Here is a 15,645-nt window from a genome sequence, read left to right on the forward strand (position 1 = left end):
ATTTTGTCAGGTTTCTTCTTGGGACTTAGGTATTAATTAAATACTAGGAAATAATATGATCCACTCCTAGTGATGGATATTTGTGCTTTCTCTATGACTGGCAAGTTATTATTATTATTATTTTTTAATTTTAATGTATTTTATTATTTTTTTGACATTTATTTATTTATTTATTTATTTAATATATGAAATTTATTGTCAAATTGGTTTCCATACAACACCCAGTGCTAATCCCAAAAGATGCCCTCTTCAATACCCATCACCCACCCTCCCCTCCCTCCCACCCCCCATCAGCCCTCAGTTTGTTCTCATTTTTTAAGAGTCTCTTATGCTTTGGCTCTCTCCCACTCCAACCTCTCTCTCTTTTTTTTTTTTTTTTCCTTCTCCTCCCCCATGGGTTCCTGTTAAGTTTCTCAGGATCCACATAAGAGTGAAAACATATGGTATCTGTCTTTCTCTGTATGGCTTATTTCACTTAGCATGACACTCTCCAGTTCCGTCCACGTTGCTACAAAGGGCCATATTTCATTCTTTCTCATTGTGACTGGCAAGTTATTTATAGCTCATGAGCAACTGATGTAGATCAGGGTTGTAAATATGTATATCTCTTGATAGGCCGGAGGGACCTGTGACTTTAAACTGGTTGGAAAAATAATCTTTGGCTGTGAATTACCTGTGTAAGAGTCTCTGTTGGAGTAGCTGATTGAGAGTTGACCTTAGTATTTTGTTACTTGGGATTAATGTGATTAGTGCCCTGAAACATGCAAATGTCGCAGTTATTGAATTAATGAAGAGTTGGGAAGGCCCCTCAGTAGAATTTGTATTTCTAGATGTTACTTTTTTTTTTTTTTTTTTTTTTTTTTACCGTTTCCATTTTCAGGGAGGACCTTTGACTGTATCTACTCAGGAGTCAGTCGAGCATTCTGATTTATTTTCTTCATCATCACCCTTGAACAAAGGAACCAAAAGTAGAACCAAAACTGTTCTTAGTTTATTTGATGAGGAAGAAGATAAAACAGAAGATCAAAACAGCATCCACGCTCCAAAGAAAGAAGTGGGAAAGGTGAGCAAAAAGCAATAAAGTTTCAGGGTTTTGAAAGGGTCAAAGAATCTCATTTTAAGGTGTCAGTTCTGTCATATGAGTTACTAAAGAATTGAGGGTTCTGGTTTCTCTTCATCTTCACTAGCACTTGTTGATTTTTTTCTGTAATGGCCACATGTGGGTGAGGGTGTGGGGAAACTAGAATCCTCCTGCGTTGCTGTTGGGAATGTAAATTAGTGTAGCCACTTCAGAAAACAATTCGGTAGTTCCTGAAATTGTTAAACATGAGTCCCCCACAAGGCCCAGCAATTCCACTCCTGGGTATATATCCAAGAGTAATGAAGACATATTCACACACAATTAGAATGTAATGTTCTTAGCGTTATTTATATTTATTGTATTTATATTTATATATATATTTATATTTATTATAGTCAGAAGATGGAAAGAACTCAAAGTCCATCAGTTGATGAGTGGATAAACAATGTAGTGTATCTATTCAAAATGGCATATTATTTGGTAATAAAAGGAATAAGTTACGGATACATGCTGCAACATGATGAACCTTGAAAACATGCTGAAAGAAAGAAACCAGTGATAAAGGACTACGTATTTTATGATTCCATTTATTTGAATGTCCTGAATTGGCAAATCCATAGAGCTACAAAGTAGAAGTGGTTGCCGGGGTCTGGGGGAATGGATGGATGAGAATGGAGAGTGACTGCTAATAGGTTTGGCGTTTCTTTTGGGGTAATGGGAAAGTTCTAAACTTACCTGGTGGTGGTGTTTGCACAACTCTGTGAATATACTAAAAATCACTGAATTACACGCTAGGTGAATTCTATGGTGTATGAATTTTATCTCAATAGAGATATTTAAAAAAAAAAGAAACCCAAACAGGTGCCAGGCCATATTGCCAGTGCTTTTCGTAAACCAAACTGAGGAAATGGTCCATGTTGATTTCTATAAAAAGTGTTTTATTATTTTCTATTACAGTAGAAGTATAACCCTGTTTATGAACGAGAGCTACACAGAGTGAATATGAATTACTTGCTGTATTTTCTTCCAGTCTTTTACTCTGTGTGATTTTGTACTGTGATTTTCATGGTCGTGAAACTTTTTAAAAAATATTTTCATTTATTTATTTTTATGTATTTGTTTACTTTTTAAGTTTCTTCATTTTTTGAGAGAGACAGAGAAAGTGAGTGGGGGAGGCAGAGAGAGAGGGAAAGAGAGAATCTCGAGCAGGCTCCACACTGCCAGTGTGGAGCTTGATGTGGGGCCTGAACCGTGAGATTGTGACCTTGAGCTGAAACCAAGAGTTGGATGCTTAACCAGCTGAGCCACCCAGGTGCCCCAATGGTCATGAAACTTTTAAACTTAGCTACTGTGTTACTGTGTTGCTGTGGGTTTTTATGTATAGTCAGTAATAATAATTAGTGAATTTTTAATGTGACACGTCTCCTCAGTTGTGAGGGTTCTTTTGTTTCATCTGTGGTCGTGATACTAAATGTTATGGGTGAGAGAGTCTGCATTGTGTGAATGGAAGTCTCTGTTCTTGGATTCCACACAAGATTTATGTGAGGCTCTGCTTTCAAATAAAAACAGCCAGAAGGGAAGTAGCACGAAGGAATTTATGAAAGCGGAAACACTCTCAAGGTGGGAGAGCGGACAGGTTCTGTAAGGTGAAGCCTGTCCCCAGTTTGTTTTGAGATTGGATGTTATAGGGTCTCTCTGGGCTGGGAGCTGGGGTGGTCTCTAATGGAGGCTGCTTCCAGTCCTTTGGGGAGCTCCTCCCACAGGTTGGGAGGGGTAGTTTTTGACCCTTCGAAGATTGTATAGGAAAGGTCATGGCAGCCTTTCTCCATTGTCGGGGTGGGGGGGTTGTACCCGCAAAGCAAAAGCATTGTGACCAGTCTAGGGGTTACCCTGGGCAGAGGTGGAAGAGGAGAATGCGCGTTCTGCACTTGTGGGTCTTTGGTCTGTCAGCCCCAGGGCCTTGCAAGCCACAAGGTCAGGATGTTGTGTCCTCGGGTTTTTAATGTGTACCTTACTTATCATCGTCCTTGTGTCCAGCCTTTGTCCCTATCAATCCCCTTCAAGGACTTGGGTCTCTGACTCGGGGCATTCCTTCCACTGCTCTGTTACAGTAGCTTGTACTTAACATAAACAAGAGCTCTTCTGAATCGGCCCCCTGGAAATAACAAAAACAAAAAAGCAAAAAATAAAGAAGAAATAGGGAAGTATTTAAGAATGTCACGTCTGGGATATTACAGTGTCAAATCAAGTAATGTAAATAGTAATTTTCAAATGTCAGCTACCCTATCAAACAAAAATAACTTGTTTGGAAGATAGTGGGATGGAAGGTGGGTGGGCATAGGAGAAGGTTGGCTCATCATCCCTGTGCCAGGTCTTTAGAGTAAGATGCTGACAGATTAGGGATACACACTTGACCACTGTGTAGTTTCTGGTATTAAGTCAGCTGCTCTTCTTCCCTTTGGAAATGAGATGGAGAAAACTTACTTGATTCTGTGTTTTCACCCTTAAAATGTTTCTCATTATGGAAATAATGGGTTGTTTTATAAATAAAAAGTTCAGACATTTGTTACAGGCTGAAGGAGGATCTTTCCAGATGATGTATATGTTAATGTATTCCAGATCTGCATTTGCAAACGTATTTCCCACTATCTCTGGGAGCTCCATAGCCTTGTGTTGTGTGAATGTGTCATTCCCTTTGTGATTGGCACTTAGGCTGTGTCCAGCCTGTAGTCATTGGAAACAGCTGCAGGGGATATCTCTGCAGTTGCATGTTTGTAGCTGTGATTTCCTTGAGGTAAATCCTTACAACTCCTCTTTTTTCCAGGGTCCTGATCCTGATACCCGCCCAAAGAGCACAGGTGTCTTTCAGGATGAAGAGCTCCTTTTTAGTCACAAGCTCCAGAAGGACAATGATCCAGATGTTGACCTCTTCTCTGGCACCAAGAAAACCAGGGTCAGTTTCAAAAGGTTCTTCACATCATGACTTTGTTACTGTATTAGATATTATAAGTCAATAGCTCACCTAGCTCTTTTTGTAAATTGCTTTTGTTTTGAATTTTGAATTTGAGTTTTGTCTATTCCAGTTACTAGAGCCAAGTGCTGGGAGCCTATTTGGGGATGATGAAGATGATGATCTTTTCAGCCCTGCCAAGTCACAGCCTTTGGTATCAGCCTTTTGCTCTCAATACTGGGGTGTGGGGAAGGCCTCTGGGAAGGAAATTAATGTGTACTTACAAGAGTAAGGAAAACACGCAGAGAATTTTGGCGCTTACCAGTGAAGGAATGGCAAATGGCACGCTGATGATAGCGTTTGTGGTGTCCTCATCTGTTTCCTGATTAACATTAAAGCATTAACTAACCCAAGCTCTTACTGTATTACAGATTTGTTTGGTTTTTAAGTTGTTTATTGAAAGACCAGTGCGTGCCACACGGTGACTAAATACCCATGCCTTTCAGGTGCAAAGCTTTAAATTTGAGTGTTAGCCTGTTTGTGTCATTTGTCCCCACCCCAGTAGATTTTGTTATGCACTCTCTATTTTGTTTAGCATAGTAGGAACTCCCGAGAAGGTCACGGTCTTTAGAATGCCATTTCTGAAATGCTGCATTAGTTGTATTAGTTCACCTAATGTTGAAATGTTCAAATGTTGTATTAGTTCAACTCTCATTCAAGAAATGACGCAAAACTCAGAAACCAGATTGTTTTTATGTATTATGACTTTTCTTTAAAATTTCTGAGATAGATGACAGGTGGTTGGTATTCTTTTTCTTTTGAAGATCTCAGAAAAGAAGAAGGTAGTGAAAAAAGACCACTCTGTATCCTCTGTCAAGAACCAGAAACATCCTGAATCCACTCAGCAGGGTATCAAAGAAAAAAGCACATTGAAACCAGAAACACCTCAGGTTAGAACTGCTTAAGGACTTTCAGCTCTTGCTTGTATCCCAGGACAGAGGGACTCCATCATGCATACCCAAGGGTATTCAGAGTTCTCTTGATTAGGGAGGAAACAGCAGCTAGGACGACTACTCTCTCTTTATTGTATGGTTTAAAAAAAAATTTCTTTTTCTAATTAAAACAATTTTTAAAGTAAAGCTCTACATCCAGTGTGGGGCTTGAACTCATGACCTAGAGATCAAGATTTGTATGCTCTACCAACTGAACCAGCCAGGCTCCCCTACTGTGTTTTTGTTTTCTTTTGTTTTGTTTTAAACACACTTCTCTGCCGCCTCATCTATTCTCACTGTACACTCCAGTCTCGTGAAGCTATACTTGTGATTACTGTTTTTGGACGACCTTCAAATTCAGTTCCAAGGTAGAGTTAATACAGGGTGAAGAATCTTCTTCCCATTAGAACCTCCATTTCTCCCTTTGGACTACCTTGGAGTAGAATTACATTAGAATTAAACATAAATTGTATCCAATTCCTTGGTTCCCCTTGGTTCCCCTATTTTCTTGGTTACCTCTTCTGAGGTCACTGCTGATAGGTCTCTGTTCTCAGCAGTCTTCTCTCCGGAGCTCCTCCTGGGAACAGGCCATGACTGGAAAGTGAGTTCTGGTTCTGGATTGCAGCTGTCTCTGGATGTCTCAGAGGCTTCAGTGTCCTGAGCTGTGAAAACAAAGCCCTGGGAATAGCACGTCTCCAACGACTTGTCCCAAGTTTCAACTTCCTTTGTTTCTAGAACCTCAGTGCGTTAGGTTGTGGGTGAATTTTCTGTGTGCTCTGTGATATTTGCTGTGTGGGATAACCAGCATGGTAATTTTGCCAACTGGTCAGATTTTGGTACTCTGATAACCCTGTGGTTCTTACGAATCTAATTCATGATCTTTGTCTGCCTTTACTCCATTCACGGTCTGCCAGCGTTCCACTCACACAGCAGAAGAAGAGGCCTAAGTGAAAGATTTTGAGGCCCCAGGAGAGATTTGAATGCCTTTCCCTAATTAGAATCACAGAAAGTGACAGCTTCACCTTCCATCAAATTTAATAGACATAAGTGTAATCCAAGAGACACTTTTCTTTCTATTTCCCTAATGGATTGTTAACCAAATGTAATTTCACACAGGACTCACCAGGTCCCGCTCCATTTAAAACCAAAGAACCATCCCCTCGGATCTGGAAAATACAAGTAATTATAACGTGTCTGGAATCTTCACTGCCTGCCTTGTGGCATCTATAAACTTTTTTGAATATTTACTTTTGTCAACTGTTGCCAGGCATTTTCGCATCTCTTCCCCACCCTCTAGTTGTTGCTTCTTGTGTGCTGCGTCTGTAACATCTTTTCTTTGGTCCCAGTGGTGGGCACAGGTATATAATCCTCTATTTTAATTCTAAGACTTGATCGGGAGACTTCCCTGCATTTTTCTCTCTCTCCTGTTGTATTATACATTATGTACACCGCGTCTCTTGTCACGTGTTACACTAGTAACCATAGACTGCTGAGTTTAAGAAGACATGCAGAGTAAGTGTCATTTTTCTCTTTTAGGCAAATTTAGCGATTAATCCAGCAGCCTTGCTGCCTGCAGCGGCTCCCCAGATCTCTGGAGTAAAACCTGTTTTGCCAGAATTGGCTTTTCCTTCATCTGAACCCGAGAGGATCCACGGTCTGGAAAGTATGCCCGCTCTTCCTAGTAGTGGGGAGGCCGGCGTGAGTTTCGATCTTCCAGCTCAGGCAGACACCTTACACAGTGCAAATAAGGTGATGAAGCCACCTTTGCTTGCTTTCTTGCCTTTTTTTTTTTTTTTTAATCCAGAATAACTTGTATATTTCTAACTAGTCTATCAGTTATACAATCATAGGCTGCCTCCCACTAACCATTTGAAGGAGGCACCTCAGCCTTCCTTCAGCCTCTCCACCCTCCTTGCACCTTCCTAATTCTGCGTCCACTTTTCCATTGCCCGTGTTTGTTACTTTTACATTCTGCTCAGTATCCACAGTGAAGTCCCACTGTCTCCAAGCTCTCCTGCATTGCCACCTGCAGGCCTAAACAGAGCAGATCGTGTCCCTCCTCTGCTGGCTCCTTACTGCCCAAAGGAGGACATTCAGGCTCCTCGGTTTGGTATTAAAGCCTCTTACAATCCACGCTAACCGAAAGTTCCACCTTGCCCACCAACCACTCCACACCGTCAGCCTACACTGCAGTCACACCAGGCACCATTCCTTGAACACACACACAACCACCCACTGCTGCCAGCAGCTTGTGCTGCTACCTCTGTCAGCAGTGCTCTTGCTCATCGACAGACTGCTCAAACTTCACTGCTTCTGTGATATTTCCCCTGGTGCCCTCTTGTGTTAGGCTCCCTTCTCTGAGATCCCATGGCAGTTACTTCCCGGCTGGTATGGTCCTGTCACCCTCTTCCACAGGACTGTGTGGGTATGTGCTGCATGGACTGAGCTCTTCGAGGTTTTGCTTTCATTTTAGTTGGTTCTCTTTTTTCTACCTAGTCTTCCTTCTCTAGAAAATCTTAGCTGATGTCTGAGTAAGCAACAGCACCTAAGATAACTCTGGTGAATACATTCATTTTAAGCGTTTCCAAAACTCTTTTCCTCGTGAAAAATAAAATATCCTTCTTTTTGTTCTGTTTTTTGTCAGCCTTTGGTGAGGGGGAGGGTAAGTTTACATTGGCTACTTCATAAAATTGTTTGTGAAATTTCCTTGAAATAGGTAAACATAGCCAAGTACTTTGGCCAAAGAAGCTTGTACCTTCTTAAAACTACTTGATTGTATATTTTGGAAAATGTCACAAATACTGCATTATTGCTAATGAGTAACTTCTGTTTTGAGGTTATATTAAAAGTTCTGATTTCTAAGCCACATTTTTTATGTCAAATATTCAACATTTAAATTTAGTGTTTGTTGACTTGAAGAGAAGAGCACGTTAGATTCCCTGTCTTTGATTGTCTCTTATCTTCCTGGTTTTGAAGCCTGATTGTAGGCTAGCCTCTTGTAAAGGTTAGCACTAGAATTCCCCCTAATTCTCTCTTGAAAGAGACCCACATGTAAACCAAGGGCAGAGTAAGGGCCCTGAAGGGTTGTGGCACACAGAGAACCAGCATGCCTACTTTGCAGGGTTCCAGCAGCAGATGAAGCCTTTTGTATGAAATTAAACAGAAATTTCCCTGCAAAGACTCCATGGGGAACACTAAAGGATTAAGAGTAACATAGTCTTGGAGTAGCTATTAAACGTCTTTGGAAATCTTTAGGATATAATCCTTTCTCTGTCTTGGATAATATCTTGATTGAGGGATTGAGGTAGACCAGACAACCTTATAATATTTTGAGTCACTGATTATTTGCTACATTAGCTTTGAACACCTTTTTCTTCTTCTTTTTAATTGTTAGATCAACATGTGGTTTTTTGCCATTGCAGAGTCGGGTCAAAGTGAGAGGGAAGCGTAGACCGCAGACCCGTGCGGCTCGGAGGTTGGCTGCCCAGGAGTCCAGTGAGGCCGAGGATGTGAGTGTCCCCAGAAGATCCATTGCACGCTTGGCAGATGGCGACATTTCACCAGGTGACCCTCAACCACAGCCCAGGGCAGCTGGGAGAAAAGACATCTCTGAGGAGGCTGAAGCAGCTGCCACTCCAACTTGGGCAGGTGGTCCTGTACCTGAAGTAGACAGAAGCCCCTTTGCGAAATCTCTGGGTCAGCCTCTTGAGGATGACATTTTTGATTCTGGAGATATCTTTTCCAAGGGCACTGGCTCTCAGCCCACGGGGAGAAGAAAAGCCAAGACAAAGGCAGCAGATGGCCTGGCCAACCCAACAGGGGGAAGTAAAGAGAAGAGCCCCATGTTTCCCACTCTAGGTGAGGCAGGCAGTGATGATGATCTCTTCCAGTCTGTTAAACCAAAACCAGCAAAGAAAACAAATCCTTTCCCGCTCCTGGAAGATGAGGATGATCTCTTTACAGATCAGAAAGGCAAGAAGAATGAGTCCAAATCCAACGGTCAGCAGGAGGCCATCGCAAAAGCACAAGATATTTTTGAGGTAAAAGAACATGAGAGTACTTTCTGGGCCTGTTTCTGTGTTAAGACAAACACCCGATTGGCTCATTTGAGCCATAGGTTGCAATAAGCTCGTTTCATTGCTGCTTGCTACCTATTTGCTTAGTACTTACAATTAGGATCTTTTATTAGTTACTCTGAAATTTACTCAGAAGTAGGTTTTTGTTTTGTTTCACGTGGAGGTGGTTCTTGGCTGGCTATGGCCATTGATACAAGTCTTGATTTTCATAGTTTTGATCAGCATGTTGCTGCAGTCAGCTTTCTTGGCATGCTGCTCTATGACATATATAAAGCAGCATCAGTGCAGCTTAAGTGTTTTGCCTCTGGTTCTTGGGGAAACAGGCCCTAGCTGGAGTACAGGCAGTAAGGCCTTCAAGTGCTACTCTCTGAGCAGGTGTTTATTGAACATCTGGGTACTGGAGACACAAAGTGAACTAGGACCAGTGTGTAAGGGAAATTGGATACAGGTAGGGCAACAGATAAATAAAATGTTTTCAGATAATGTTAAGTGGCATAATGAAAACAGCTCCGGTCAGTGGGACAGAGTGATTGAAAGGGTAGGAGGCACTCCTTCAGAAAGGACTGGAAGAGAAAGCCTGTCTACAGAGCTGGCATTTGAGCTGGGACTAGAAGAAAGACAAGGACTGGGCCAGGCAGAGAGCTGGAGTGGGGCATTCCAGGCAGAGAGCAGGTCACGTGGCTGTTGCAAACTGCAGTGGCAGTTTGTGTTTCTACAACTTGATTTAAAATTGTTTTACTTCTGTTTTGGCTCAACAAGGATGATATATTTGCTACAGAAGCAATTAAACCCTCGCAAAAAGCAAGAGAGAAGGAAAGAACATTTGAATCCAACTTGTTTGATGATAACATTGATATCTTTGCTGACCTAACTGTAAAACCAAAAGAAAAGTCCAAAAAGAAAGTGGAAGCTAAGTCTATATTTGATGATGATATGGGTAAGTTTGATTTTCTACACATGACACAGAAAGTCATTGCCATTCAGGGACTTGATACTTCTCCTACCTTTGTTTCGGCCCTTTCCTGGAAATCATTCCCCACTGGGTTTCCTTTGGCTTGCTGTATAGTCCTGAGTTAGGCTGAGAATGGATAAGTAAATGGACTAGTTATTTTGGTGAAACAACTTTTTGTTCTGATGGACATCAAGGAATTTGAAGGAGCCCGGATTTTGATCTTAAGTATAATTTAACTTTTATATTAGTGTGCCCCCTGCCAATTATCTGTGATAACTCAGAACATTCTGATGTTATGAAGGGAGGCTCAGAAACTGCCCCACATGCTGAAGTTGGCTGAGGTGGCTGCCTCAGGTGTGGGGCACTTGTCTGAGTTAGAGTTCTAACTGAAGAGTGAGTGTCAGTCTTTCAGAGAATGGAGGGGGCCAGCTATACATGCTATACAAGAAAGCAGGTTATAACTCAGACTTAGCATCTCACAAAAGATCTTCTGTGTTTGTAAACATGCTCATTTGGGCAAGCCAAATGCCTAAACTCAAATGTGGGGCTTCTGATATGTCTGGTGTTGATGGGTAGGACTTGAGTTGAGGCCAAATGCACACTGTCTCCTCCTTCCCCCCTCTCTCCCAGGTCTAGACCTTGGGGTTAATTGGGAGAAAGCAGCTGCACTGCCACATGGGGCCTGTTCCTGGAGTAAGCTGTGTGCTGTGTCTCCACCTGCTTCCCACCACAGGGGATGCAGAAGAGACTTCGCTGTTTTTCGTTTTGTTTGTTTGTTTTTAATTACAAAAAAGTAATACATACCTGTTGTAATAGATTAGTATTATTTGGAAAATTTAAAATGTGAAAATCCCTAGAGGTCACCATTGTTGAGTGTTGGATGTATATATCTTTTCAGCTGTGGTGATGTTAATACAGCTTTGCATACGTAGAAATGTATGCTTATTTTTTCCAAAATATGAATATATTTTATCTGTTCTTCAGTCTTTTTAGTCACTTACTGTCTTCCCATGCCAGTACATAGAGATCTATCTGCTTCCTTGTTGTTAGTGGTTGTGTAGTATCCTTTTGTATTTAGCCATTAGCACATTGAAGGTGATCTAGGTTGTTGCCAAGTTTTCTTTGTTACAAGTAATGCCAGGCCTTTAACATTTGTGTATACGTATCTCTATGTAAACATGCTCAAATCTCTGTAGGATGGAATCTTAGCAGTAACATTGCAGGTGAGTCACAAAACACTACAGTCAGTGAAACAACTGAACACGAATGTAGTCATAAAGACTTACATTCTTAGAATTGACATGTCTCAGATAGGTGCATTTATTTTAAAAGAGGGTGACTCCTATGTTGGATTTCCCTTTGCTTATTTGTATTGCCCTTTCCTTTGAAAACCTTGTGGGAAGAGAATGTAGAAGTAGGTATAATGTCACGTAAAGTCAGGGGCTGGATTGGAGTTCCAGTTATCCTTCCCTTTTTTCCTGTCCTCCATGTGAACACGCATACATTTGTAGTTGAGAAAATTGTGATCTGCGAGAACTTGTGATTTGTATGTGGTCGTAAAACTTAATTAGTAGCAAAGCCAGGACCAGTATCTAAGAGGCTTGGCTTTTAGTGTTCTTGGTATTCCATACTGTTATCAGACTTGAGTATTTAGTGATTTATGTAGATGTGTCTTAAAAGCACCCATTTTCTTGCCTGTTCAGCAAATCTTTTTCTTTTCTTCTTTTTTTTTTTTTTTTTTCTTTTTAAAGATGATATCTTCTCATCTGGTATCCAGGCTAAGACAACCAAACCAAAAAGTCGATCTTCACAGGCAGCACCTGAACCAAGATCTGAACAGAAGGTGTCCAACATATTTGATGATCCCTTGAATGCCTTTGGAGGCCAGTAGAGCAGGGTATCACATCTCACTCTTCAGCTACATCCTTGAGTTATTGATGCTGTCTTACGTGCTCATCGTCTTAATTGAATTAGAAAAAGCAAATAATGAAACAGTACACCTTTCTTACCCAGCATACTTAGTATTTTTCTGCCCTGGTTTTAATCATGCTTAATACTGCAAAACAAAAATAAATATTTCACAGTGTTTTTTTGTTTTTTTTTTTAAACTATATTTTTATTTAATTAGCCTTGATGGGGTCACAGTATGATTTAGGGCATGTTGGGGAAGAAACCTCTGTGTGCCTTTCATGAGTGGGCGGGAATTCCAGAGGAAGCAATGGCAGACAGATGATCAGGAGTCTTCCTTTCATGGATAAAAACCCTAGCTTAGAGCCTAGGCAGGTGATAGAGGAAGGGGATGGGATTATGTATTTCATGACTCTTTGCAGTCTGAGAGGAGGTTTCCTCTTATTCCAATGAATTTTGAAAATGCCTCTATAGGTTAATTAAGGCAAAGTTTGGTAAACTGTGGCCTTTTGTTGTCTGTTTTTGTAAATAAAGTTTTATTGGAACACAACCATGCCCATTCATTTACATGTTGTCTATGGCTGTTTTCACCCTACCTATGATGCTGGAGTTCAGTAGTTATGACAGGATGGCCCACAAAACCTAAGATACCTTCTATCTGTCCCTTTACAGAAACAGTTTTCTGACCCTTGCTCTAAGGCATCCATTTCCATTTCTTTGGAACTTTGAAAAACGCAGAATGGACCCAGATGCTGGAAGGAAAAGTGCTGAGGATGGAAATGTCCTCCTGTAGAGCAGCACTCACTGTTCCATAGAACTTTGAACTGATGGGAATATTCTATAACTGTTGTCTAATGTGGTAGCCACTAGCTACATGTGTAGCTGACCCCTCCTCCAGTCTGTGTTTTCTTGGACTATGCCTCCTTGGTGCTAAGTATTCAAACTATAACCATGACACAGTCTTGTTCTTTTTGGTTTTTGTTTTTTTTAAATTTGTTTTATTATTATTTTTTATTTTTAGGGAGAGAATGAGGGAGAGGGGCACAGGGGGAGAGAGAGAGAGAGAGAGAGAGAGAGAGGATCTTAAGCAGGCTCCATGCTCAGTGCAGAGCCTGATGTGGGGCTCCATCTCAGGACCCTGGGATCATGACCTGAGCTGAAATCAAGAGTTGGATGCTCAACCAACTGAGCCACCCAACTGAGCCACAGCCTTTTTTTATTTAAAAAAGAATTTTTTTTAATGTTTATTTTGAGAGCACACGTTTGCTCGTGACTGAATGGGGAAGAGGCAGAGAGAGTGAGGGAGGGGGAGAGAGAGAGACAATCCCAAGCAGGCTCTGTGCTGCTAGCGTAGAGCCCAAATGCAGGGCTCTACCTCCCGAACCACAGGATCATGACCTGGGCCAAAATCAAGAGTCAGCTGCTCGCACAACTGAATGAGGCTTTCAGGCACCCCATCCATGGCACAGTCTCGTAGGCGGGCCCATTTGGTTTCACCAATCCTGAAAGCACTAACTTCTTCCTTGGGCACTTTTAAGATTGAACTTGGAATTGCTGATTTTGAGAGATTTGGTAGAGCTCTCACAGATCAACTCTTCGTGCTGCTCTGCTGTGAGAGTGACTTGATGGCAGAAGAGAGTGCTTATACCTTCTGTTCCTTAGGTTACTTGTGTATACCTACTCCTGAGGCTGACTCAGCATTTGTTAAATGGTTTTCTTTGGGAATGGTCAAATCTACTTATCCATCATTGGGACTGATTCCAGGAAATTCGTAAGAGAGGAAATATGCAAATTCCTATTTTGAGAGGCTTCAAAGGGGGAGGGAGATAATCATAAAATCTCTTTAAGGGGCTCCGATCTATTCAGTATTGGAGTTGAAGAAGGAACTAGTGTTGAGAGCCTGAAGATGAAGGTCCTTGGGTCTCCTCATAAACCCCAGGGTGTGCTCAGCATTGGACTGTTGGAGAGTAATTGATGGGTGGGGTCTTAGGAGAATGAGATGTTGGGGTTCATCTTAGATTCATTCCTCTGAGTCACAAGATGAGGATGATGAAGCTGGGAGGAGGATTGTTCACTATCGTTTGGGTAATGCACCTAGTGAAATAGGCCAGTTTGGGAAATCTGTTAAGGGTTGGATTTAGAACATGTGGGGAATGGAGAGAAAAAAAAAAGTGGGTGTGGGGGGGGCATTTCAGGTTTGTAAGGCTTATGTCATCTTTTAGGGTGTACACTCGGAGTTCAGCGCCTTGGGAATTAGAACAGAAAAAGGAATGTAGCTGAGTTTACCCAACTCAGATTTAACTGCTCAAGGTGTCCATTCTAATACCTGTCTTACACTTCTCAGTCCATGAATTGGATGAAGAATGACAGAGACCAACAGAGGGTATTCGCTTTTGCCCTTTTTAACCATGTACAGCAATGGCCCCATATTTCAGATGAGACCATTGAGGCCAGAAAGGAAACAGTGAAGCACAGGAAGGGTGATCTGTTAAAGGCAGGACGGCCCTGCACGGGGTCTGGAAAGGACCAACTGGAAGGCGTTTGCCTGCTACCCTCCTCACCCCAGCACTTGGGCCACGTCCAAGAGCGATCTTAGGATGGCCTCAGGCAAGGTGCAAGCCATGCTCTCGGGCCTGAAGCCAATCTCGCCGCTCCCAGGAGGCCGTGCGGCTTGTCTCTGGCCCGCCCAATTCAGTCCTAGTCAGGTGCCCAGTGTTGGTAATAAAGGGCCAACATCCGGGCCTCTCCTAACCGACACCCACCATCGAACGCTAAAAAAGCCCCGGCTACCGAGCAACCGCCGGCGTCGGGCAGCCAGGCCCCGCCCCTGCCCGTGCCCTCGCTGATTGGAGGGTGACGTGAGCGCTGGTGAGTGATTGGTAGGCGGTGGCACAAAGGGGCGGGGGCGCGGCGGCGGCGGCGGCGGTGGTGTGTTTCTCGTCAGTGCCTGCCGCGGCGTCGCTCGCGGGGTCGCGCCTCTCTGTAGGCCTGCGGGCGGGCGAGCCAGTGGAGGAGACAGACGGGGAGGGCGCCCGGGGAGGGCGCCCTGGGCTGCGGGCCGCTGAGCGGGTTCGCGCTGCTGCCGCCGGCCTCCGCGGGCCGGAGAGGAGCGCCGGCCGCTCGGCAGCCAGGCCCCGCCCCCTCCGCAGCCGCTGCCCTGAGACCGGCGCGGCGCGACGCCTTTCCTGAGGAGTCTCCACTTTTCGTCCCTCCGCCGAAGCGACGCGGGTGTCCCACCCCGTCCCGTCCGACGGGTGCTGAGCCGCCAGTCGCCGATTCTGACGCGGAGCTTGTGCACTACCCCCCAGATCAGGCCCGTACGTGTGGGTAGCCGGAGTTTATCCTGGAGGAGTACGGGCTGCGCAGGTGACCCCGTGGGCTTGGAGTGTGTACTTTGAAGGCTGGAGTAGACGTTGGCCTCCAAGGATTTCCAAGACCCACTAGAAAGAAGTTTAGGGTACAAATGCATTTAAGTGGTGGATATAATTCTGTAGCGTTATTTATTTATTTAAGAGCGAGCTTAAGCGGGGGGAGGGGCAGAGACAGAGGGGGGTGGGGTGGGGGAGAGAGAATCCCAAGCTGGCTGCCTGCCCAGACAGCAGGGAGCCTGACTGGGGGCTTAAAATCGTGAACTGTGAGAACATGACCTGAGCCAAAATCGAGAGTTGGATGTGTAGCTTCTATTT

At 43.3% G+C, this 15,645-nt stretch overlaps 2 protein-coding genes across 11 annotated transcripts in view; both read left to right on the plus strand.

Annotated features, from left to right (window-relative positions):
* WASHC2A (WASH complex subunit 2A) overlaps positions 1–12,509 on the plus strand; it is a 62,317-nt gene extending 49,808 nt beyond the window's left edge. For 2 of the 4 annotated variants that reach the window (XM_058697008.1, XM_058697009.1), the window contains exons 23-31: positions 881–1,063; positions 3,906–4,034; positions 4,165–4,245; positions 4,856–4,981; positions 6,140–6,202; positions 6,560–6,772; positions 8,446–9,063; positions 9,859–10,036; positions 11,803–12,509. In XM_058697008.1, coding sequence (XP_058552991.1) covers positions 881–1,063; positions 3,906–4,034; positions 4,165–4,245; positions 4,856–4,981; positions 6,140–6,202; positions 6,560–6,772; positions 8,446–9,063; positions 9,859–10,036; positions 11,803–11,942 — 1,731 coding nt within the window. In that variant the 3' untranslated portion in view covers positions 11,943–12,509. The remainder of the gene's footprint in view (positions 1–880; positions 1,064–3,905; positions 4,035–4,164; positions 4,246–4,855; positions 4,982–6,139; positions 6,203–6,559; positions 6,773–8,445; positions 9,064–9,858; positions 10,037–11,802) is intronic. The other 2 variants (XM_058697010.1, XM_058697011.1) reach the window with 2 other exon arrangements.
* A 2,221-nt stretch (positions 12,510–14,730) lies between these two features.
* Positions 14,731–15,645, plus strand: part of ZFAND4 (zinc finger AN1-type containing 4) — a 90,207-nt gene continuing 89,292 nt past the window's right edge. For 3 of the 7 annotated variants that reach the window (XM_058697030.1, XM_058697027.1, XM_058697031.1), the window contains exon 1: positions 15,214–15,325. The gene's annotated coding sequence lies outside the window, so the exon portion shown is untranslated. Of the gene's footprint in view, positions 14,828–15,159; positions 15,326–15,645 lie in introns of those variants that run through there. The other 4 variants (XM_058697029.1, XM_058697028.1, XM_058697033.1 and 1 more) reach the window with 4 other exon arrangements.

This window comes from Neofelis nebulosa, chromosome 13, assembly GCF_028018385.1.
Source record: "Neofelis nebulosa isolate mNeoNeb1 chromosome 13, mNeoNeb1.pri, whole genome shotgun sequence".
Classification (NCBI taxonomy): domain Eukaryota; kingdom Metazoa; phylum Chordata; class Mammalia; order Carnivora; family Felidae; genus Neofelis; species Neofelis nebulosa.